Source organism: Hemitrygon akajei, chromosome 6 (assembly GCF_048418815.1).
Source record: "Hemitrygon akajei chromosome 6, sHemAka1.3, whole genome shotgun sequence".
In the NCBI taxonomy this organism is placed as follows: Eukaryota; Metazoa; Chordata; class Chondrichthyes; order Myliobatiformes; family Dasyatidae; genus Hemitrygon; species Hemitrygon akajei.
In genome coordinates, this window is record NC_133129.1 from 11,691,586 (window position 1) to 11,715,146 (window position 23,561).

The 23,561-nt window shown below is 42.1% G+C and overlaps 1 protein-coding gene across 7 annotated transcripts in view; it reads left to right on the forward strand.

Annotated features, from left to right (window-relative positions):
* Positions 1-23,561, forward strand: part of sh3rf1 (SH3 domain containing ring finger 1) — a 194,061-nt gene that overhangs the window by 142,985 nt on the left and 27,515 nt on the right. For all 7 annotated transcript variants that reach the window (XM_073047887.1, XM_073047892.1, XM_073047889.1 and 4 more), the window contains one exon: positions 2,000-2,110. In XM_073047887.1, the coding sequence (XP_072903988.1) occupies positions 2,000-2,110 (111 nt within the window). The remainder of the gene's footprint in view (positions 1-1,999; positions 2,111-23,561) is intronic.

A 23,561-nucleotide genomic window follows, 5' to 3' on the forward strand; every position in this document is an offset into this window, starting at 1 on the left:
TTCTTAGAGATAGGATCTATGGCCATTTAGAGAATCATGGTCTGATCAGGGACAGTCAGCATGGCTTTGTGAAGGGCAGATCGTGCCTAACAAGCCTGATAGAGTTCTTTGAGGAGGTGACCAGGCATATAGATGAGGGTAGTGCAGTGGATGTGATCTGCATGGATTTTAGTAAGGCATTTGACAAGGTTCTACAGGGTAGGCTTATTCAGAAAGTCAGAAGGCATGGGATCCAGGGAAGTTTGGCCAGGTGGATTCAGAATTGGCTTGCCTGCAGAAGGCAGAGGGTTGTGGTGGAGGGAGTACATTCAGGTTGGAGGGTTGTGATTAGTGGTGTCCCACAAGGATCTGTTCTGGGACCTCTACTTTTCGTGATTTTTATTAACGACCTGGATGTGGGGGTAGAAGGGTGGGTTGGCAAGTTTGCAGACGACACAAAGGTTGGTGGTGTTGTAGATAGTGTAGAGGATTGTCGAAGATTGCAGAGAGACATTGATAGGATGCAGAAGTGGGCTGAGAAGTGTCAGATGGAGCTCAACCCGGAGAAGTGTGAGGTAGTACACTTTGGAAGGACAAACGCCAAGGCAGAGTACAAAGTAAATGGCAGGATACTTGGTAGTGTGGAGGAGCAGAGGGATCTGGGGGTACATGTCCACAGATCCCTGAAAGTTGCCTCACAGGTAGATACGGTAGTTAAGAAAGCTTATGGGGTGTTAACTTTCATAAGTCGAGGGATAGAGTTTAAGAGACGTGATGTAATGATGCAGCTCTATAAAACTCTAGTTAGGTCACACTTGGAGTACTGTGTCCAGTTCTGGTCGCCTCACTATAGGAAGGATGTGGAAGCATTGGAAAGGGTACAGAGGAGATTTACCAGGATGCTGCCTGGTTTAGAGAGTATGGATTATGATCAGAGATTAAGGGAGCTGGGGCTTTACTCTTTGGAGAGAAGGAGGATGAGAGGAGACATGATATAGGTGTACAAGATATTAAGAGGAATAGACAGAGTGGATAGCCAGCGCCTCTTCCCCAGGGCACCACTGCTCAGTACAAGAGGACATGGCTTTAAGGTAAGGGGAGGGAAGTTCAAGGGGGATATTAGAGGAAGGTTTTTCACTCAGAGAGTGGTTGGTGCGTGGTATGCCCTGCCTGAGTCAGTGGTGGAGGCAGACACACTAGTGAAATTTAAGAGACTACTAGACAAGTATATGGAGGAATTTAAGGTGGGGGTTATATGTGAGGCAGGGTTTGAAGGTCAGCACAACATTGTGGGATGAAGGGCCTGTAATGTGCTGTACTATTCTATGTTCTATGAATATGAGGTGTTGCTCCTCCAACCTGAGAGTGGTCTCATCGTGGCAGTAGAGGAGTCCATGGACTGATTTGTCAGAATAGAATGGCTTTTAAATTGTTGGCCACCAGAAAATCCTGCTTGATGAGGACAGGACAAAGGTGCTTGGCAAAGTGGTCTTCCAAATACGTCATGTCTCACTGATGTAAATGAAACAGACAGCTCCAACAGACCTCCAATCCCTTTCTCCCTCCCTCCCACCCACAGACAAACCTCCAACTCCAGGACTATCACTTTGCCTTCCAGGAATCTTCTATAACCCTTTTAAATACTCTTCCCTTCAGTTGGTTTTGCAGCATGCTTCATAACCATTTTAGTTTATCATATTTCCATGGAGAAAGTGGGTCTGGGTGATAACCTGTATTATGTTCTAGATTCAGTTTTGGGTTTTGAGCATTGTCAGCCAGATCAGCATTAATCATCCATCCTAAGGTAGTGAGCCAGTCCTTCTGGTGAAGTCCTCTCACTCTGCTGGAGGGCAGGATTTCCAAGTCAGGGCAGTACATGGTCAAAGCTAATCTGTTAATCGAACCTTGCTGCGTATGCATTGCTGAGAGCAGAGTTACTCCAAGTTGTGATTTGTTGGCGATGCACTTGCTTGTTGTACTTGCTGCCATGCCATATAAAACATTCTCTCTCTGTTAACAGGTCCACATTAGCACTACTGGTTTAATAGTAACACCACCGCCCAGCAGTCCTGTCAATACAGCACCGCCATGTGCATTCCCTCCGGAAAGCACCTACTCAGTTGCTCCTGGGGTAAGTATTCTTTGCAATATGTCAGTGGGCAGTTACAGCGGTTTTAGGATCAGCTTCCATGCATATCAGTCTGTTGTAAAAGGTGGCTGAACATCAGTGGCACAAACCTACTTTGGTCTCCATTCCCAGTGTTGTTTTGTTTTTAGAAATAATCAGGAATCACTGTGGTAAAGCATTCCATGCTCTTGTGGTGGAGAAAACATCATCTTGCCAGCCAACTTCTGGCTGTCTTTAGAACAAAGTCCACTTTGAAAATCTTAAATTTCTCACTTTTTCAGTGTTTTGCATTGTACTGCTACTTCAAAAGAAGAAATGTCACAGCATATGTTAGTGATAGTAAACCTGATTCAGATTCTGACAACAGGCATCTCTAATCTACATCAAATATACAGCAATCCTGTACACTCATATTTCATATCTATAGATGGGTGAATTGTTAGGGTGCCATTTTGATATAAAATGTTGAAATTAATTTCCATCACCTGAACTGGCTGACGACAATACTCCACAAGAGAATTATGTATATTATGAAGAAAAGAGTGAATTCTCTGTCATATCCTCGCCAGTGCTGTCATGCAACCAACCATCACGAACAGAGCACTTACCTGGTCGCTTTTAATTGCTGTGAGCAGGAGATGGTGTGTAAATTGTTTTCTGTGCATGTGACATTATAACCATAATCCAGGGTCTCCCTGGGTTATGGAAATCTAACTTTACATAAATTCTCTCAAACTATTTTGCAACGTAGTAGAAATAAAATATTCTGTGGGATTCATAGTGATTGGATATAGTATACGAGGGGTGATTGATAAGTTTGTGGCCTAAGGTAGAAGGCGTCAATTTTAGAAAACCTAGCACATTTTTTTTTCAACATAGTCCCCTCCTACATTTACCTGCTTTGTCCAGCAGTAGTGGAGCATATGGACCTTGGACCTCCAGAAAGTGTCCACAGCAGGGGTGATTGATAAGTTTGTGGCCTAAGATAGAAGGAGATGAGTTATACAGCTCTCGTTACATGCACATGCAGTTCAACTCTTTGAGTGATTATGCAGAAAGTTTGAAGTTAATAACTCATCAGGGTTGATGGATAAGTTCGTGGCTTAAGGTAGAAGGAGATGAGTTATTAACTTCAAACTTTTCTGCATAATTACTCAGAGTTGACCTGCATCTGCATGTAATGAGAGCTGTATAACTCATCTCCTTCTACCTTAGGCCTTGAACTTATCAATCACACACCTGTGGACACTTTCTGGAGGTCCAAGAACCGTATGCTCCACGACTGCTAGACTAAGTGTGCCAATGTAGTAGGGGACTATGTTGAAAAATAAATGTGCTAGGTGTTCTAAAGTTGACTCCTTCTACCTTAGGCCACAAACTTATCAATCACCCCTTGTATATTCTGTTTAATTATAGGTAGTGTTTCAGTGATTATTCATTGAAAATGGAAGAATTATAGTAAGTATATGTCGAGCGATATGATGTGGGTTACTATAGAAAACTATGGCTGGTATAGCAGTCTGTGTAAGGCTATTACAGCGTTGATACATTCTCTCCATGACCATGTGAATTTCCCCCAGGTGCTCCAGACTGAGAGATTAGCAGGATAACTGGTCACATGGGTATAATTGTGTACCATAGGCTCTTTGCGCTGGAAGGGCCTGTTAAAGTGCTGTATCTCTAAGTAAAAAGACAGATGTTTCTGATGTATGGAGAACTTGGCTTATGGACGTCTCTCACGAATGGAATCCTCATGTAACCTGGAACTGCCCTTATTGCTTCAAAAGGTGTATTATTCACAGTAAAGCATTTGGGTGTCCTGAGGGCACTATAACAATAGAAGGTTCTTTTTCCCTCTCTTTACTGATCACAGTAATCGTGTACTACCTGGCACTGCACATTCCATTAAGAACCATTTCCTTCTTAATGCATGTATCTATTGCTTCCTACTTTATTTTCTCATACACAAGCTTTTGAAGTCTTCCTTCAGTCTCTGTAAACACTGAAGCAAAGTCATTATTAAGTATCTGCTGTTTCCTCTCTCATCTTCATAGCCTCATCAGGCTTCTTTTTAAGAATCACTTTAATCTCTTCTAATCATTTTGTTTTTCTCAACTGGCTCCTGAAAGCCTTTTCAGTTTCTACTCACATTGACAGAAATTTACTTTTATTTGTGTGATAAATTCTCTGTCCCTCCGTTTTATATTTTTTGTGGGTGGTGCTATAGACAATCCGTGTGACTTGCTTCAAATTAGCGGTACATTATTTTTGTTGTAATCTTAATAAAACCAAGAACATAGAGTAGTACAGCACAGGAGCAGGCCCTTCAGCCCACAATGTTGTGTTGAGCCAATTCAATTAGTCATTAAATGGACAACTAATCTCTTCTGCCGACACAATGTCCATATCCTTCCATTTTCCTCACATTCATGATGTGCCTATCTAAACGTTTCTTAAAAGTACCTAATGTCCCTAATCCTGAAACAATACAAGTTCACTGAAAGCATTACAAGTACTCAACAAGTCAGGTAGGAGGAACTCAAAAGGAAAGTCAAAGTAAATTTATAATCAAAGTACAGTCAGCCCTCCCCCCCCCATGGGTTCCACATGCGTGGATTCAACCAACTGCAGATCGGGAAAACCCGGATGTTCTCTCTCCAGCGCTTGTCGTTTCAGCATGTACAGACTTTTTTTCTTGTCATTATTCCCTAAGCAATACAGTATAACAACTATTTACATAGCATTTACATTGTATTAGGTACTATAAGTAATTGAGAGATGATTTAAAGTATAGGCAGTCTTTAAGTCGGAACAGGTACATTCAGTATTATTTAGAGTCAGTTAGTCAAACATTTGTCTCGGTACACAGTATATATTTTACCTTTCTATGCATATAAAACACTTAAGAAATGTATTTATTTCAATAATTAAACCACTGCGTTCCTTAGTAATAATTGTAGCTTGCATCGGGGCAGGGCCTTTTACATGCTCCATTATTCTCACTTTATCCTTTAAAATTGTTCTGATCGTTGACTGACTGTAGCCTAACGCTTTTCCAATGACCGACGGTGTTTCACCTCTTTCTGATTGCTTTATTATTTCCACTTTATTTTCAATTGTGATCGTTTTCCGTCAACGGAACAGAAACACTGTGGATTCAGCAGCAGCCGTGGGCGGCAGGTTCTGAGATCCCAACCCCGGGTTCTAAAGTTGACCCGCACTGAGACACGTTAAATAAGGGTCTTGAGCATTTGCATTTTTGGTATCCGTGGGGGGGGGGGGGGTCCCGGAACCAATCCTCTATGGATAAGGAGAGCGGACTGTACGTATATGTACATATACTACCTTGAGTTTCATTGTCTGGCCGGTATTTACAGGAGAATAAAGAAATATAACCATATAATAATTACAGCACGGAAACAGGCCATCTCGGCCCTTCCAGTCCATGCCAAACGCTTACTCTCACCTAGTCCCACTGACCTGCACTCAGCCCATAACCCTCCATTCCTTTCCTGTCCATATACTTATCCAATTTTTTAAAATGACAATATCAAACCTGCCTCTACCACTTCTACTGGAAGCTCATTCCACACAGCTACCACTCTCTGAGTAAAGAAGTTCCCTCTCGTGTTACCCCTAAACTTTGGCCCCCAAACTCTCAACTCATGTCCTCTTGTTTGAACTCCCCTACTCTCAATGGAAAAAAGCCTATCCACGTCAACTCTATCTATCCCACTCATGATTTTAAATACCTCTATCAAGACCCCTCTCGCTCAACCTTCTATGCTCCAAAGAATGAAGACCTAACTTGTTCAACCTTTCTCTGTAACTTAGGTGCTGAAACCCAGGTAACATTCTAGTAAATCTTCTCGGTACTCTCTCTATTTTGTTGACATCTTTCGTATAATTTGGTGACCAGAATTGTACACAATACTCCAAATTTGGCCTCACCAGTGCCTTGTACAATTTTAACATTAAATCCCAACTCCTATTCTCAATGCTCTGATTTATAAAGGCCAGCATACCAAAAGCTTTCTTCACCACCCTATCCACATGAGATTCCACCTTCAGGGAACTATGCACCATTATTCCTAGATCACTCTGTTCTACTGCATTATTCAATGTCCTACCATTTACCATGTATGTCCTATTTTGATTAGTCCTACCAAAATGTAGCACCTCACATTTATCAGCATTAAACTCCATCTGCCATCGTTCAGCCCACTCTTCTAACTGGCCTAAATCTCTCTGCAAGCTTTGAAAACCTACTTCATTATCCACAACGCCACAAATACAATAGAATTGTTGAAAAACTATACATAAAGACTGACAAACAACAAATGTGCCAAAGAAGACAACTTCTGCAAATAAAAATAAATAATGCTGAGAACATGAGTTCTGCAGTCCTTGAAAGTGTAGATTGTTTCTTCTGGTTTGCAGTCAAGAAGAAGGTGCAAGACATTTCATTGCAGGATTTACAACCAAGTGTTATCCATTCATTGGCCCCTCCCTCCCCCCCCTCCTCAAGTTACTGTGTTATGATACCAGCCCCCTCCTTTGTGAGAATTGCAAGAGCCCTAGAAAAAGGGGGGGTCAATGACCCGAGAGAGAAAAAGAGAGAGAGAGAGACAGGCTGAATGGACACAGGAAATGGAAAGACATTCCACTGGGACAAAAGCTGGTGACTGTGGCATTGTTCTCAGGAGACACCTGGGAACTGCAGACGTGCCAACTCGCAGGGACATTGTAAAGCCCTCGGGCAAAGTGGGCTGGTTGAGAGAGAGAGGTTGCATCACCTGCAACCTGATTGACACCTGAGATCCCGTGAGGCAGTATAAAGAAGGGTCTGAAAGAGGACGACCCTCAGACGCACCAAGGAGACACCAAGAAGCACGATAACGCTTCCCGTGGGAACGGGAAGCCATTTTGAAATAAGCCACGTGCGTTAAATTCCGAATGCGGGGTTTGTGGCTGGAACCAACGGAAGATCGCTTTTAACTAACAACGGGGAAGATCGCTCCCCTGATTCCACGGATATTTCGGGCAAGTTTTTCCGTTTATCTCTCTCTCTCCAACACGTGAAACCAAAAGCCTGCAGACTTCAGAGTGACTCTTTATATTTCCAATTGGACTCAGTATTATATACCCTAGACAACGAAAGAGCTTATTTCTGAGTGATTATTAATGTACCTGCGTTTTAGATTGAGTATTGACGCATGTTATCTGAATGTTTGTATTAACCTTAATTTTTGTGCCCCTTTATTAATAAAACTTTTGAAAATAGTACCATTGGACTTCAACTGACATATCTATCTTTGCTGGTAAGTGAAACCAGTTACTGGTTTCATAACAAGTGGGGGCTCGTCCGGGATTTGACACCAAAAAGGGGGAGGTCAGTCAATCGGGATTGTAAGTCAAAAAAAAAGTAATTTGGATCTGGTACGCAGGTAGCCAGACAGAAAACCAGCAAAGATGGACGTGTGTGAATTTATGAGCACCAAATCAGACTTGTTAAATTTGGCGAAGGGGTTAGAGGTGGAAAACGAGCAGAATCAAGCTGAGAGGCAAAGACAGCATGAAATTTGGATCAGAGAGTTAGCAGCAGCCGAAAGAGCGGCAGCGGGGAGAGAAAGAGAGAGGGAGGAGCTAAGGAGAGAGCGGTTTAATGTTAGTCGGGAGCTGAAAGTAGTACCTCCGTTCGAAGAGACGGATGTTGATAGTTATTTCATTACTATATACCAGAATCAGAAGTGGCCGGGGGAGCAGTGGGTCGCGTTGTTGCGAAGTGTGTTAGCAGGAGGGAGGACCCGCAGACCAGCGAGTGCGGTGGCCCCGCCCCTGGAGTACCAAAGCTTTCGCGCATGCGCGGTCACTCGCAGCCTGTCGGAAAAAGCGGCTGAGAAAGAGGACAGTTTAAATGAAGCCAGCGGTGATCTGGCCAAGATGTTTTTACCGACCCTGTACCATGAGGGTTCCGAGGGTGGTAAAACAGAAAGCAGTAAAGTAAAAGGGGGTAAGGGAGAGGAAATAGCCCTGCCCTTAGTGAAGAGAAAGGTCCTAGAGGTAGGAACTAAAGTTGAGAAACGGATAAAGTTGTTAAAATGTCCAGAGTTGGACATGGTTAATCTGTCTGGTTTGGCAGAATTGTTTGAAGAAGTTCAGAGTTCTAAAGGTGTTCTCGATTGTCCCGAGAGTGAAATGAGGGCAGTCTTACAGAGGAAGGGTATCCTTGCTGTGGAGAAGTCAGCTGAAATGGCCGAGGAGGTTGTTTCAGCTCGCAGGGTTGCGCCTTCCCCAACAGGGGGCTGCCTAGAAAGTAACTGGAAGGATCGGGGGACGTTAGAATTTGGAAAAGGTACGGGTATTGAAAGCCTGGAAGGGGCCAATGTCCCGTTTGAGTGTGTCCAAGATGGGGGCGCACGTGGTGCTGAACCTGGTAACAGAGCTCAGGGGAAGTCTGAGGTGTTTGATTCAGGGGGACGGGGCGGCCGTCTTTGTGGATCAAATAGGGTTGGTTCAGTAGGAAAAGGGTTAACCTTGGTAACCGTGGGAAGTGTGAGTTCCACGGTGTTTGTATTCGAGAGTGGGGCCAAGGTTAATGCCGAATTTAAGGGGGGAATGAGGATTGTTATTGAAGGAAACGGAAAGTCTGTAGTTCCCAAGTCGAAGGAAGAAATTTTAAACCTGGCAGATCGCTCACAGAGTGAGTCGGGAAATAGCGGGGCCCCCCCACTCTATTGTTACGCCAGGGTGGGGTGTGAAGAGGTTGCATTCGAAATGCTACCTGAAAGAGGAGTTGGAATTAAAAGCAAATAGCCTGAAGGGTCTTGACAGTTTGGGGCATGGTGTTGAAAAAATAGCCCCGATGAACGAGGCGGGCGGGAGTTCACCACGCCAGATTACTCAAAGTCCCAACGGGGGGACTCGCCAGAAAAGAGGTGACGGTTAATGGGGATGCCATTTTTTTTAAACAGCAAAGCAGGTTTTGCGGGTTGCGCCAAAGCCTGTGAATAATAAAGACAGACCTTTGGAGACCTGCCGGCGAAGTAAACCGACCGAAACGATTAGTATTCGCATAAACTTTTGTAGATGCACCTAAGCTAAGATCACACCTCCGCAGTTTTGTGGCTGAAAACAATAAATAAATAAGGTGGTTATTGAGCTGAAGTCTGATGCTGCTAGGCGTTAGCATGGCACGTGAGGTTAAGGTATTAAAGGAAAGGGGCACTGTACTTGTTAACTGTTTAGATGCTGACTTGAATGTATAACTGTATTACTCTGTATTAGATTCAAAATTTCTGTAAGACTGTACCACTCTGGGTTTTAACCGCTGGTAAAAACCTTTTTAAGAGGGGAGGTGTTATGATACCAGCCCCCTCCTTTGTGAGAATTGCAAGAGCCCTAGAAAAAGGGGGGGTCAATGACCCGAGAGAGAAAAAGAGAGAGAGAGAGACAGGCTGAATGGACACAGGAAATGGAAAGACATTCCACTGGGACAAAAGCTGGTGACTGTGGCATTGTTCTCAGGAGACACCTGGGAACTGCAGACGTGCCAACTCGCAGGGACATTGTAAAGCCCTCGGGCAAAGTGGGCTGGTTGAGAGAGAGAGGTTGCATCACCTGCAACCTGATTGACACCTGAGATCCCGTGAGGCAGTATAAAGAAGGGTCTGAAAGAGGACGACCCTCAGACGCACCAAGGAGACACCAAGAAGCACGATAACGCTTCCCGTGGGAACGGGAAGCCATTTTGAAATAAGCCACGTGCGTTAAATTCCGAATGCGGGGTTTGTGGCTGGAACCAACGGAAGATCGCTTTTAACTAACAACGGGGAAGATCGCTCCCCTGATTCCACGGATATTTCGGGCAAGTTTTTCCGTTTATCTCTCTCTCTCCAACACGTGAAACCAAAAGCCTGCAGACTTCAGAGTGACTCTTTATATTTCCAATTGGACTCAGTATTATATACCCTAGACAACGAAAGAGCTTATTTCTGAGTGATTATTAATGTACCTGCGTTTTAGATTGAGTATTGACGCATGTTATCTGAATGTTTGTATTAACCTTAATTTTTGTGCCCCTTTATTAATAAAACTTTTGAAAATAGTACCATTGGACTTCAACTGACATATCTATCTTTGCTGGTAAGTGAAACCAGTTACTGGTTTCATAACACTGAAACATGTCCTCAAATTGTAATCATTGTCTTCTTCAAAGTGGGAGCTGAAGTTGCTAAGCAACTGTTTGCTAACAGACTCTGAGAACTTGCAAGTGTGCATTCATTTCTCATGTTGTTTGACATGTTCCCTTATAGAGATACCCATGTTGGCTCCCACCATTTGCTGCTCCCAGTATGCTGCTGGCCTCATTGGTGTGACAAGGCCTTTCTTGTTGTTTTTCAATGTCTCCGATGATCAGAGACATTTACTGAAAGGAAAATTTTTCATATCATGCAGAAATTAAAGTAGATAATTTAAAAACATTTTAACACCATATGCAACTTTGTTAATAAAACATGAATTAAAGTAAAGTGTGGAGAAAAAACTCTTTATCATTTATAGAAAATGAATGGGACTGCACTGGATAGTCCTAGAGAGATATAGCACAGAATGAGGTACTTTGGCCCATCAAGTCTGTATCAATCACTCATTCTACACTAATTCTACATTGATCTCATTTTTTTATTCTCTCTTCCCCCACCTCCCTCCTTCCCCCACCCAATTCTCTTCTACAAATAGGAGCAGACTTATGCCATTCAGTGTATTGAGTCTGCTATGCCATTTGATCATGGCTGATTTATTTTCTCTCTCAACCCCATTCCCCTGCATTTTCCCACTATTCTAGTACTTTCAATACTTGGTTGGCTTAAATGCAATCCCTCCTTACTTTTCTAAGCTACAATGAGTACAGGTTCAGGGCATTCAAACACTCCTCATACATTAGCTTCTTTCTTGTGAACCTCCTCTGGGCCCACTCCAATGCCAGCATATCATTCCTTAGATATGGGACCCAAAACTGTTCACAGTACTCTAAACATGGCTTGACCAATGGCCTGTGAACCTTGTTGATCATGTGAACCAGTTACTAGCTGCCGGCAAGTGCCTAAGCGGGAGGATAAATATTTAACCAGATTACATTCCTGTGTGTTCACAGCTAATGCTCCAGCTTTCTGATGATAAGCTGCAATCAGCTGATCCCAAGGTCCCAGATGTTTTTAACAAATGTGCCATGATTAAAGAGATAGCTCATTAGACGCCTGCAGCTCTGAGCTCTGTCATGTATCAGAAAAGTTTTCTAAAAGAAATACTCTATTAAGGCCTTCTCGATCACTGCCTGCCACAGAAAATATAACAACTAGGACTGAAATATTGCAGCAATTTCAGGAGAAGTTATTTGACAGTATTTGAAAGAGTTTCTTCCCTTGGGAACAGTTGTGAAGGCTGCATTTAAATTGTTTCACAAATATGCTTCATATTCTAGAGAAGTAGTTTATCTCAGCCATGGTATTTTCTCACTGTTTTGAATGTACAGTAGAAGTTGGTTTGTCCAATTTTGGTTTTGAATATGACCTTTGTAGTTTATCCATGTTGTAGAGTTTCTGCAGGGTTTCACAGCCTCAGAGATACGGGCAGTATTTGGTCATCTCATTTGAATGATGACTTTGTCTCACAGCTCCTTCATTTTGTATTTGTAGTCAGAAGTGAGAAATCATACAGGGTAGTGGGATTTTTGCCTACGCCTACTGAACTATTTTTAAACCCCCTCCATCTAATTTCAACTCTATAAAACTTGTTCATCCACATTTGGAGTATTGTGTTTGGTTTTGGTCATCTCATTAAAGGAAGGATTTGGAAGCCTTGGAGAGGATGCAGAGGAGATTTACTAGGATGTTGCTTGGATTAGAGATCATTCCCAGTGAGAATAGGTTGAGCGACTTACGACTTTCCTCTTTGGAGTGAAGGAGGATGAGAGATGACTTGATAAGAGTTGTATAAAATGAATAAAGGTATAGATAGAGTGGAGAGCCAATGCCTTTTTCCCAGTGTGGAAATGGCTAATACAAGGGGCCATAATTTTAAGGTGATTATTGGAAAGTACAGGGGTATGTCAAAGGTAAGTTTTTTTTACAAAGAGGATGGCAGGTGCATGGAATGCACTGCCGGGGTGGTGGTAGAGGCAGATACATTATAGACATTTAAGAGACTCAGACAGGTATACTGATGAAAGAAAAATGGAGGGGTATGTGGGAGGGAAGCTTTAGATTGATCTTGGAATAGGTTAAAAGGTTGGCACAATATTCTGGGCCTAATTGCCAGTACATTTACAAGGATGTTGCCTGGATTGGGGAGCATGCCTTACGAGAATAGGTTGAGTGAACTCGGCCTTTTCTCCTTGGAGCGACGGAGGATGAGAGGTGGCCTGATAGAGGTGTAAAAGATGATGAGAGGCATTGATCGTGTGGATAGTCAGAGACTTTTTCCCAGGGCTGAAATGGCTAGCGTAAGAGGGCACAGTTTTAAGGTGCTTGGAAGTAGGTACAGAGGAGATGTCAGGGGTAAGTTTTTTAACGCAGAGGGTGGTGAGTGCATGGAATGGGCTGCCAGCGACGGTGGTGGAGGTGGATGTGATAGGGTCTTTTAAGAGACTCCTGGACAGGAGCTTAGAAAAATAGAGGGCTATGGGTAACCCTCGGTAATTTCTAAGGTAGGGACATGTTTAGCACACCTTTGTGGGCCAAAGGGCCTGTATTGTGCTGTAGATTTTCTGTGTTTCTATACTATGCTGTTTTGTTCTAATTCCCAAAAATGCTGGTGATTGCCAAACCACTCTGAGGTTTTGTTTAAATTTAAATCTAGCAAGTTGTTGTAATTTGAAATGCAGCACTTGAGGGTGCAGTGGAAGCAGATTCAGTGTTTAAATCCGAACAAGAGTTGGACTTCCTTTACAGATACTGCCTGACCTACTGAATTCATCCCAAGTAATTTATTTTTTTGTGCAGGAGTTGAGGTAAAGTTGGCATATTTGGATAATGGGTACTTTGCATCAGTCTTCACTGTGTAAGACACCAGCAGTGTGTCAGAGGTCCATGAGTCTCAGGGACCAGGAGTTAGTGCTTTTGCTATTACAAAGGAAAAAGTGCAAGGAAAACTCAAAAGTCTTAAGGTGGATAAGTCACCTGGACCAGATGTACTACATCCCAGAGTCCTGAGAGAGGTTGCTGAAGAGATAACAGATGCATTGGTCATGATCTTTCAAGAATCACTTGTTCTTGGCATGGTCCTGGGGGACGGGAAGATTGCAAGTGCACTTGGCACTTTAAGAATGGAGGATGGCAAAATAAAGGAAATTATGGGCTGCTTAGCCTAATCTCAGTGGTTGAGAAAATGTTGGAGTCTATTCCTAACGATGACGTTTTAGGGTACTTGGACACTAATGATAAAAAATGTCAAAGTTAGTGTGGTTTCTGTCGAAGGAAACCTTGTCTAACAAATCTGTTCTTCAAGGAAGTAACAAGGAGGGTGGACAAAGGGGAGGCAGTTGATGTCATGTAGTTGGATTTTTGGAATGCATTTGATAAGGTGCCACACATGAGGCGGCTTAACAAGATAAAATCCTATGGCGGTGCAGGAAAAGTACTGGCCTGGATAGAAGAATAGCTGTCAGGTAGGAGGCAGTGAGTGGAAACATCTGAGGTGCAGAGGGACTTAGGAGTCCTCATGAAAAACTACCAGAAGATTAGTTCACAAGTTGAGTCTGTGGTGAAGAAGCCAGATGCAATGTTGGAATTTATTTCAAGGGGAATAGAATATAATAGCAAGGGGATAATACCAATTCTTTATAAGACATGCCGTACTTGGAGTACTGTTAATAGTTGTGGGCCTCATATCTCAGAAAGGATTTGTTGTCATTGGAGAGAGTCCAGAGGTGGTTCACAAGGATGATTCCAGGAATGAAGGGGTTAACATATGAGGAGTACTTAACAGCTTTGGGCCTGTACTCACTGGAATATAGAGGAATGTTGGGTGGGGTGGGGTGGTCTCATGGAAACCTAGTCAGAGGCTTTTTCCCAGGGCTGAAATGGTTGCCACAAGACAACTCAGTTTTAAGCTGCTGGGGAGTAGGTACAGAGGAGATGTCAGGGGTAAGTTTTTTACTCGGAAAATGGTGAATGCGTGGAATGGGCTGCCGGCAATGGTGGTGGAGGCAGATACGATAGGGTCTTTTAAGAGGCTTTTAGATAGGTACATGGAGCTTAGTAAAATAGAGGGCTATAGGTAAGCCTAGTAATTTCTAAGGTAGGGACATGTTCGGCACAGCATTGTGGGCTGAAGGGCCTGTATTGTGCTGTATGTTTTCTATGTTTCTATACTGTTTATCCTGGCTTCCAGCATGAAGACGAAGAACCGAAACATTATAGGCCTGTGGACAATTGTCAAGTTAAATAGGAATAACAAAGAGCTGATGGATATAATGGGCCTTTTCTCTACACTGGAGACACCATAGCCTGCAGATGCAGGAATCTGGAGCAAGGCACTGCAGGAAGAGCTCAGAGGGTTGAGAAGCATCCAGTGGAAGGTGACGGGAGGAGTAGTGTGGAGGGGGGGTGTTTCAGAGAGAAGGAATTGTGTTTGTTCAGGGTCAAGGAACCTACATTAGGTCTTATTGAGAGTCCTGATGCAGAGTCTCCACCCAAAATACCTTTCCCCTTTTAGACGCTGCTCGATCCACTGAATTCCTTTTTATTCCATTTTTTCTGTACAGCTTAATTCTGAGTATAGGTTTAGTACAGACCAACAGAAATGTAGGTTTGTTTAATATACATTTTGCACACAGGACATTTCTTAAAGATAATTAAAGTGCTTTATGCAGTGTGGGGAACTCTGTTGAATGTAGATTTACCAGTGTAATAGCCAGAATGGGGACTATCAGTAGGAAGGAAATGAGATAACGCAGAGGCACAAAAGACTGCAGATGTTGTAATCTGGAGCTGTGATTCAAGGTATCAATCCAAAACATCTACCATTCTCTTGCCTCCACAGATGCTGTCTGAGCTGCTAAATTTCTTCAAGTAATTTGTATTTTTTTCTGCAGGAGATGATGTAGATTTGGATAAAAGTTGGCCTATTTGGATAACGGTTGACAGTACCTACCCTGTCTTCCATCATGATTATGCCAGCCAGAGTCCTAATATGTACTTGCTGCAAATGAAAAAAACAACCAAATTATGGTCAGTGAATACAATCATTGTTTTTCTTCCATTCTGGAAACCTGAGCGCAAAACTAGAATTGGTGAGGTATTTCAGGTAGGGCAATAATGGCCTCTGTTAAGATACAGTACTATGCAAAATTCTTAAACATATATCTATAGCTAGAGTGCCTAAGACTTTTGTACAGTACTGTACAGGCAGTCCCCGGGTTACGTACGAGTTCCATTCCTGAGTCCGTCTTTAAGTCGGATTTGTACATAAGTCGTAACAAGTACATCCGGTATTATTTAGCATCAGTCAAATGTTTGTCTTAGTATATAGTATATATTTTACCTTTCTATGCATATAAAACACTTAAGAAACGTATGTATTCCAATAATTAAACCACCGTGTTTCTTAGTAATAATTGTAGCTTTCATTGGGGCAGGGCCTTTCACATACTCCATTATTCTCACTTGATACGCTATCCTTTAAAATTGTTCTGATCGTTGACCGACTGTAGCCTAACGCTTTTCCAATGACCGATGGTGCTTCACCTCTTTCCAAACGCTTTATTATTTCCACTTTATTTTCAATCGTGATCGCTTCCCATCAATGGAACAGAAACACTGCGGGCGGCGGGTCCTGACCTGCGCCGGCTCCTGAGGTCCGCTGGGTCCTAAGGACCACCGCACTGATTTCCCCGGGTCTTAAACTGCACCACACTGTTAACTGGGACGAGTGGGGGCTGTGCTGAGTTTGGGTATTTGATCCTCCACAATATTCCGCGTGGGAATTTAAACTGGAGGTGGCAGTGTTTTTGACATCAACCCGGCACGGATGGTACGGGAGTCACTGGATCGACATCAACCCAGCACGGGAGCGGTCTGTCACTAAATCAAACTCGGGACTCTCCGTTCTCTAGCCCGGCGCTGATCTGACTGCGCCACCAGCCAACCAGAATGGGGGGGGGCCCGGTCAGGGTGAATCTTACGAAGAAAAATTTAAGCCAAATACAAATTTAAACACTCGACACAGTGTCAATGGCAACGACTTAAAATGGCAGACGGCGTCGCGATCCGACTTAAAATGGCGGATGGTGTTCTCCTGCCTCGGTTCATAAGTACGAGTTGTCCGTAAGTTGGACATTCGTAACTCGGGGACTACCTGTATAATCAGACGAATTTGTAAATAAAAGGAAGAGCAATTTTAAATATTAAGGAAGTATCCCTGATGGCAAATACATACATGCCTCCATTATCATTTAGTAGTGATTATCTGTTCATTATCTCTTTGCTATCGTGGAAGCAATTGATTGCCATTACTAAAATGCTGACACTTCAGAAAGATGTCACAGGTTATAAAGCACTTTAGAGTGTCCTGAAAGGGCATGAAAGATGTTGTAAAAGTATAAATATTTTTCATACCAAAGGCCAAATGAGAGTATTTAAAATTCTTGTGACATGGCTTGCTATTTCACTTGCCTGAAATTAAATTTGTACCTCGACTTTTATTGACTTCCAGTTAGATTTCTCTTTGGTTCTACTAAGAGATTACATGCTTACTGGGCAGGGTGGGTGGATAATAGTTGATTGGCAAGGAAGTGGAGTGTCAGACTGGCCATAATGGTGTGCGACAGACTTAATGAACCCACTGGTCTCTTTCTGATCATTAATTTCATACCTAAAATATGAATTGCACTGTTGTCTGCACCATGTTGTGGCTTATGCATTAAGCATTGTTGTTTGTTGATGTGTCCTCTAAAGTGATTTGATGATGTGCATGAATTCTTTACTGTGTCAGGTTTCCCAGGAGTTTCAGTATACAGAGCTGGGGAGGAGGGGAAATCCTCCCAAATCAGCAAGAGGTTACATTAATCAGCAACAATAACCAACTATTGATATTAAAAGAGCATCACATGGACAGAAAGTGGCATTACAAAGGATTGAGGCTTTCATGAATAACCATTATTCCAGTCTGATTGCTAAAGATTACTGACCCTCAAGATGGCACAACTTCAAAGGCTTCTGCACTTAAATAGAGGCGTAGAAAAGGACAATGATAGGTCAGTCACTGTGATCTTTGTGTCGCTGCTTTCACTGAGTTACACATCAAAGGCAGCTGCCAGGTGGAGAATGGATCGGTTTCTTCTTGAAGTATTGGGTGTAGAGTGTTTGAATTATGATCTGCATTAAGTTACAGTTGCTTGTGTTTAAAGCCAAATGTTTTGTTGCTTGAGGTTTCATTTTACATTTGTTGGTAATGTTTCTGTTAACAGGAAAAACAGTAAATGTGAAGCCTGTGTGCAGAGATAGACTTGACTAAAGCTACTGAATGGTTTCAACATGCTTCACTGCAGATCTCTACTTGTTTGTGCTAATCTTGTGGTTTATTAAATTCTCAATACCTGTAATTGAGATTAATTGGTAGAACCTTAGTGGATTATATTACTGGACTTCAGAAGCCCAGCAAATAAACCAGAAAATTAGGATTCACTCTCGTTCAAACAGCAATCAACTGCCCATACAATGATGCATTTACAAAGAAGGGTATTTTGTTAGGAGTGTGAGGAGATTTGATAAGTCACCAAAGAAACTTTTACAGTTTCTGTAGAGTCAGCTTGTCAGGTTGGAGGCCAGTGACTAGTGGTGTGCCTCAGGGATCTGTACTGGGTCCAATGTTGTTTGTCATATACATTAATGATCTGGATGATGGGGTGGTAAATTGGATTAGTAAGTATGCAGATGATACTAAGGTAATGGATAATGAAGTAGTGGCCTTCATTATCGTTGTGGATAATGAAGTAGGTTTTCAAAGTTTGCAGAGAGATTTAGGCCAGTTAGAAGAGTGGGCTGAGCGATGGCAGATGGAGTTTAATGCTGATAAGTGTGAGGTGCTACATTTTGGTAGGAATAATCCAAATAGGACATATATGATAAATGGTAGGGCATTGAAGAATGCAGTAGAACAGAGTGATCTAGGAATAATGGTGCATAGTTCCCTGAAGGTGGAATCTCGTGGATAGGGTGGTGAAGAAAGCTTTTGGTATGTTGGCCTTTATAAATCAGAACATTGAGTATAGGAGTTGAGATGTAACGTTAAAATTGTACAAGGCATTGGTAAGGCCGAATTTGTAGTATTGTGTACAGTTCTGGTCACCGAATTATAGGAAAGATGTCAACAAAATAGAGAGAGTACAGAGAAGATTTACTAGAATGTTACCTGAGTTTCAGCACCTAAGTTACAGGGAAAGATTGAACAAGTTAGGTCTTTATTCTTTGGAGCATAGAAGGTTGAGGGGGGACTTGATAGAGGTATTTAAAATTATGAGGGGGATAGATAGAGTTGATGTGGATAGGCTTTTTCCATTGAGAGTAGGGGAGATTCAAACAAGAGGACATGAGTTGGGAGTTAAGGGGCAAAAGTTTAAGGGTAACACGAGAGGGAATTTCTTTACTCAGAGAGTGGTAGCTGGTGTGGAACGAGCTTCCAGTAGAAGTGGTAGAGGCAGGTTTGATATTATAATTTTTAAAAATTGGATAAGTATATGGACAGGAAAGGAATGGAGGGTTATGGGCTGAGTGCAGGTCAATGGGACTAGGTGAGAGTAGGCGTTTGGAACGGACTAGAGGGGCCAAGATGGCCTGTTTCCGTGCTGTAATTGTTATATGGTTATGTAGTGGAGAACATTCTGACTGGTTGCATCACAGCCTGGTACAGAAGATCCAATGCACAGGATCGCAAGGAAATGCAGTGGTTTCAGACTCAATCAGCTCCTCACATGCATAACCCTCTTCTCTGTCATGGATCCTCAACATCTGGGACTTGTCTTTTTCATTGGAGAGAAGGTACAGGAACCTGAAGGCCCACTCAATAGATTTAGGAACACGTTCTTCCCCTCCACCATCAGATTTCTAAATGGTCCATGGACCCATGAACCCTACCTCACTATTCCTTTATTTCCTCTATTTATCTTGCTGTTTCTAGTCATTTTGTTAATGCTGCAGCAGTCTTCACATCATTTAGTTCAGGAATGATAAACCCAATTCTGATTCTAAAAGATGCTGCTTGTTTTAGCTGCCCATTTTTCAAATGCTAGAAATCAAGAATTAACAGACACAAAATGCTGGAGAAACTCAGCAGGCTAGGCAACATTTATGATGTAGATAAACAGTCAGTGTTTCAGGTTGACACCCTTCATCAGGGCTCAATGCAGAATCTCGGCCTGAAATGTTTACTCCCCTCTATTGATGCTGCCTGACTTGCTGAGTTCCTCCAGCATGTTGTGTGTTTTAGTAGTCCAGCTTGGCCTATAAGAATGGAAATGTGTTCCTCCCAAAAGTGACCTGATTTATCTTTGACCATATTGTTGCATCAGTTTGTTTGAATAGATAGATATTTTATTGATCTCAAAGGAAATTACAGTGTCACAGTAGCATTACAAGTGCACAGATATATAAACATACAAATATTAGCAAAGAAGTAAGAACGAATAAGTTACCTCAAACAGTCTAGCAGGAGGGGAGGCATCACTTCCCCAGCTGTATGTTGACTCATTTTAGAGCCTAATGGTCTCATGTGGTGTTCTTTGGAGCAGTGCAGTTGTCTTAGTCTGTTACTAAAGTGCTCCTCTGTTCAGACAAGGTGGCATGCAGAAGGTGAGAAACATTGTCCAGAATTGCCAGGATTTTCCGTAGGGTCCTTTGTTCTACCACAGCCTTCAGTGTGTCCAGTTTGACTCCTATAACAGAGCCAGCTTTTCTAATCAGGTTGTTGATGCCATTGCCCCAGCACACCACCACATAGAAGATTGTATCTGTGACAACAGACTGAAGGAGAGGCCTGCATACTCCAAAGGACCTCACTCTTCTCAGGAAGTAGAGGCAACTCAGTCCTTTTTGTACACAGTCTCTGTGTTGGTGCTCCACTCAAGTCTGTCATCCAGGTGCACCTCCAGGTTCTTGTCGGTCCTCACCACATCCATGTCCTCACCATTAATAGTAACGGAGCAGTGCAGGCTTAGTCTTCCTAAAGTCCATCATCATATGATTTGTCTACTGATGTTGAGCTGTAGATGATTCAGCTTGCACCCTTTGACAAACTCCTCCACCAGGGCCCTATATTCATCCTCCCTTCCTCCCTTTATACACTGGACTCTTGCTGAGTCATCAGAGAATTTCTGTAGATGACATGACTCAGAATATTGCATAATGTTTAATAATGATGAAGTGTAAATTCAACTACAGACCAGTTAGTGATCGTCCTGCTCTAAGTGGCTATAGTATTGGGAAAATATGGAATAATAAATGGATGAATAATGTATTTGACTGACTTGAATTCTTCGAATGCAATATTAAGAGTCGCTTGAAGTAATGGGAAGAGTTTCTGGGAGAGGTACTTCCATTGTGTACACAGGGTTCAATAAAGGCTTTTGGCAGTGTTCCATCAAACGCCAACAGTAAGGCCCATGGGATTAGAGAGACAATGGCTTCGTGTCCTGACTGGCTGAGGACCAGAAAGTAAGGTAGAATGATTGATTGTTTTCCGTGCTGGAAGGAAGTCTTCAGTCTCCCTTAGGGATCTATATCGAGGCCACTCAGTTTTTCATCTAAGGATTATTAACCTGGACTTGGATATCCAGGGCATAAATTCCTAAATTTCTAGCATAATACGTATACTGGTAAAATAGTGGGTGTTGCCGACATAACATCGTCTATCTATCTACTCAAGTATGAAGTAACTACTTTTGGTGGAAAGAATGAAATTCTATGTGAACTAAGTATTATAATGTTAACAGGGATGCAGAAATGGATGCACAAGGCTGTATCCATGCAGCTCTTTGAAGATGACCTGACAAGTTATGTAGCCAGTTTATAAATCAAATCAGATGGGATTCTGGCTTTATTTATAGGTGGACTGAGAACAAAGGGAAATGAGCTGAACTTTTATAAAGCATTGCTTAGCCTTCAGCTGCACCACAGTGTTCACCTTTGTCATCACATTTCGGTAATAATGATGATGCTTTAAGAGTGCACTAAATGGTATACAATGAGGCCGTTATGGATAAGAGATCGAGGTGTGTGTTAAAACTGGGAAAAAGAAGTGTTTGCCCTCTTTATTGGGGAGGTGGTTTAAAGATTTCAGTAATGTGTTTAAACAAAATAAGTAGAACTTATTTTCAGTGGCTTGGCAATCTGAATACACAGATTTCAAAGTTTAAAGTAAATTTATTATCAAAGTGGTCCTACCGGCCCTTCAAACTGTGCTGCCCAGCAATCTCCAATCTAACACTAGCCTAATCATGGGACAATTTGCAATGACCAATTAACCTATCAACTGGTATGTCTTTGGATTGTAGGAGGAAACTGGTGCGCCCAGAGGAAACACACACAGTCAAGGGGAAAATGTACTAACTCCTTACAGACAAGAACGGGAATATTCTAGCTTGAGATTTGTTTTTTGCAGGCATTTACAGTATAACAGAGAACTATGATAGAGTTAATGAAGAACTCCACACAAAGACTGACATACAACCAATGTGCAAAAGAAGACAAACTGTGCAGATATAAAAATAAACAAGTAAATAAATGAGGCGCACCATTTATCTGTAAGGTTTTAGTATAACTTGTTCTGACTTGTGATCCAGGTGCCTCCCAGAATCTGATTAGCTTTCATTAGTAATGGTCTTGCCTGCTGTTGACAGGGTGTCATCAGTGATCATTGCAGTTCCTTCATGCCTTTTCCAATGGAGACTCTTTCATGCTGTGCATAGCCCTGTTATTATCTTTTCTCTATTGCCCTCAGGCTGATGGATTGCTGTGTTAGTTTCCTGATCCACTTCATGCCTGGACCTTGTTACAAGACATCATGCCTAGACAGTTAAGTTGGTAGGGTGCCCTCTGTCAGCAGTGGCTCAGTGGGTTGCCCTCCTGCCCCTCTTCTTCAGAGGATGCAAACTTAAATTCCCGAGACTAAATAAATTGACCCTCCAGTGCAATGCTGAGGGAAAACTCCACTGTAGACCCGGAACATCGACAGTTTATTCCTCTCCATAGATGATGCCTGACCTACTGAGTTCCTGCAGCAAATTGTGTGTTACTGTTGAAGGCGACATCTTTGGGTGAGATATTAAACTGAGAACCCAAAAGTGGGAATATTTTAAAGAGGGATGGTTCATCACTCAATGTGGTCACTATCTCAATCACTCAATGTGGCCACTATCTCAATCACTCAATGTGGCCACTATCCCAATCACTCAATGTGGCCACTATCTCAATACAGTTTATGGAAGCTTAATTAGTGCACGTTTACTGCTTTATAACACTTCAATGGGACATCCTGGAAGATACAAAAAGTGCAGGTCCTCCTTTAACTCCCAAAGATACCTCATGGCGTTTGGATCAAGGAGAGGGATAATTTTGTGGCAAGAAAGGAGAGTGAGTAGGAAATATTCCAAAAGCCGCACTTCTGCCAAATACTATAGGGCTATTAAAACAAAAAAAAACTTCACACCACCTTAAAAGTTTCTTCCCCCAGGTAGTTAATCTGATCAACCATTCTAGTTACCTTTCCACCCCCTCTATCTATTACCCTTGTCACTGCACTGCACTATAAACACTTTAAACCACACTTTATAATGCAGTTCACATTGTAAACACATGCTGGCATTTATGCACACTTTATTCCACATCCATACTTCTAACATTATTTTGTATAATTCTCATTCTTTATAATTGTTCAATGTTGTTTATTTTTGTTGCTTGTCACACCAACACTCCACAGTAAGTTCCTAGTGCGTGTAAATATATGTAGTGAATAAGGTTGATCCTTGATATTTCATGAATCCTGTAGGCAGCAGAATATATGTATTTTGACTGATAACAGATTCAGCTGTTTAATCTTGAAAATGTTGTGAATATCTAGAGAACTTACGAATGTGTATTCAAAGCCTTCAACTTTGATACTGTTCCAATTGCTAAAAGTGGTCACTGTATTTAGGATTTTAAACAGTGTTATGACTGAAATAGAATGTGACCTAGAAGATCAGTGTAGCGATGATTCTCAGGCTGATTAAAATTGCATGCAAAGCCGTTTTATAGGAGAATGCGTCAAAGGATATTTATTTTTAATCATCTGCTGCAATATTTAAATATGATAGGGGAAAGTTTTGTGCATAGTGCCAGCTAATCTATCTCAACAACTTGATGTTTCAGAATGTTTATTTTTAAACACCTTTTGGGCTTTATAGCCTGCTTTAAAAGTTTCC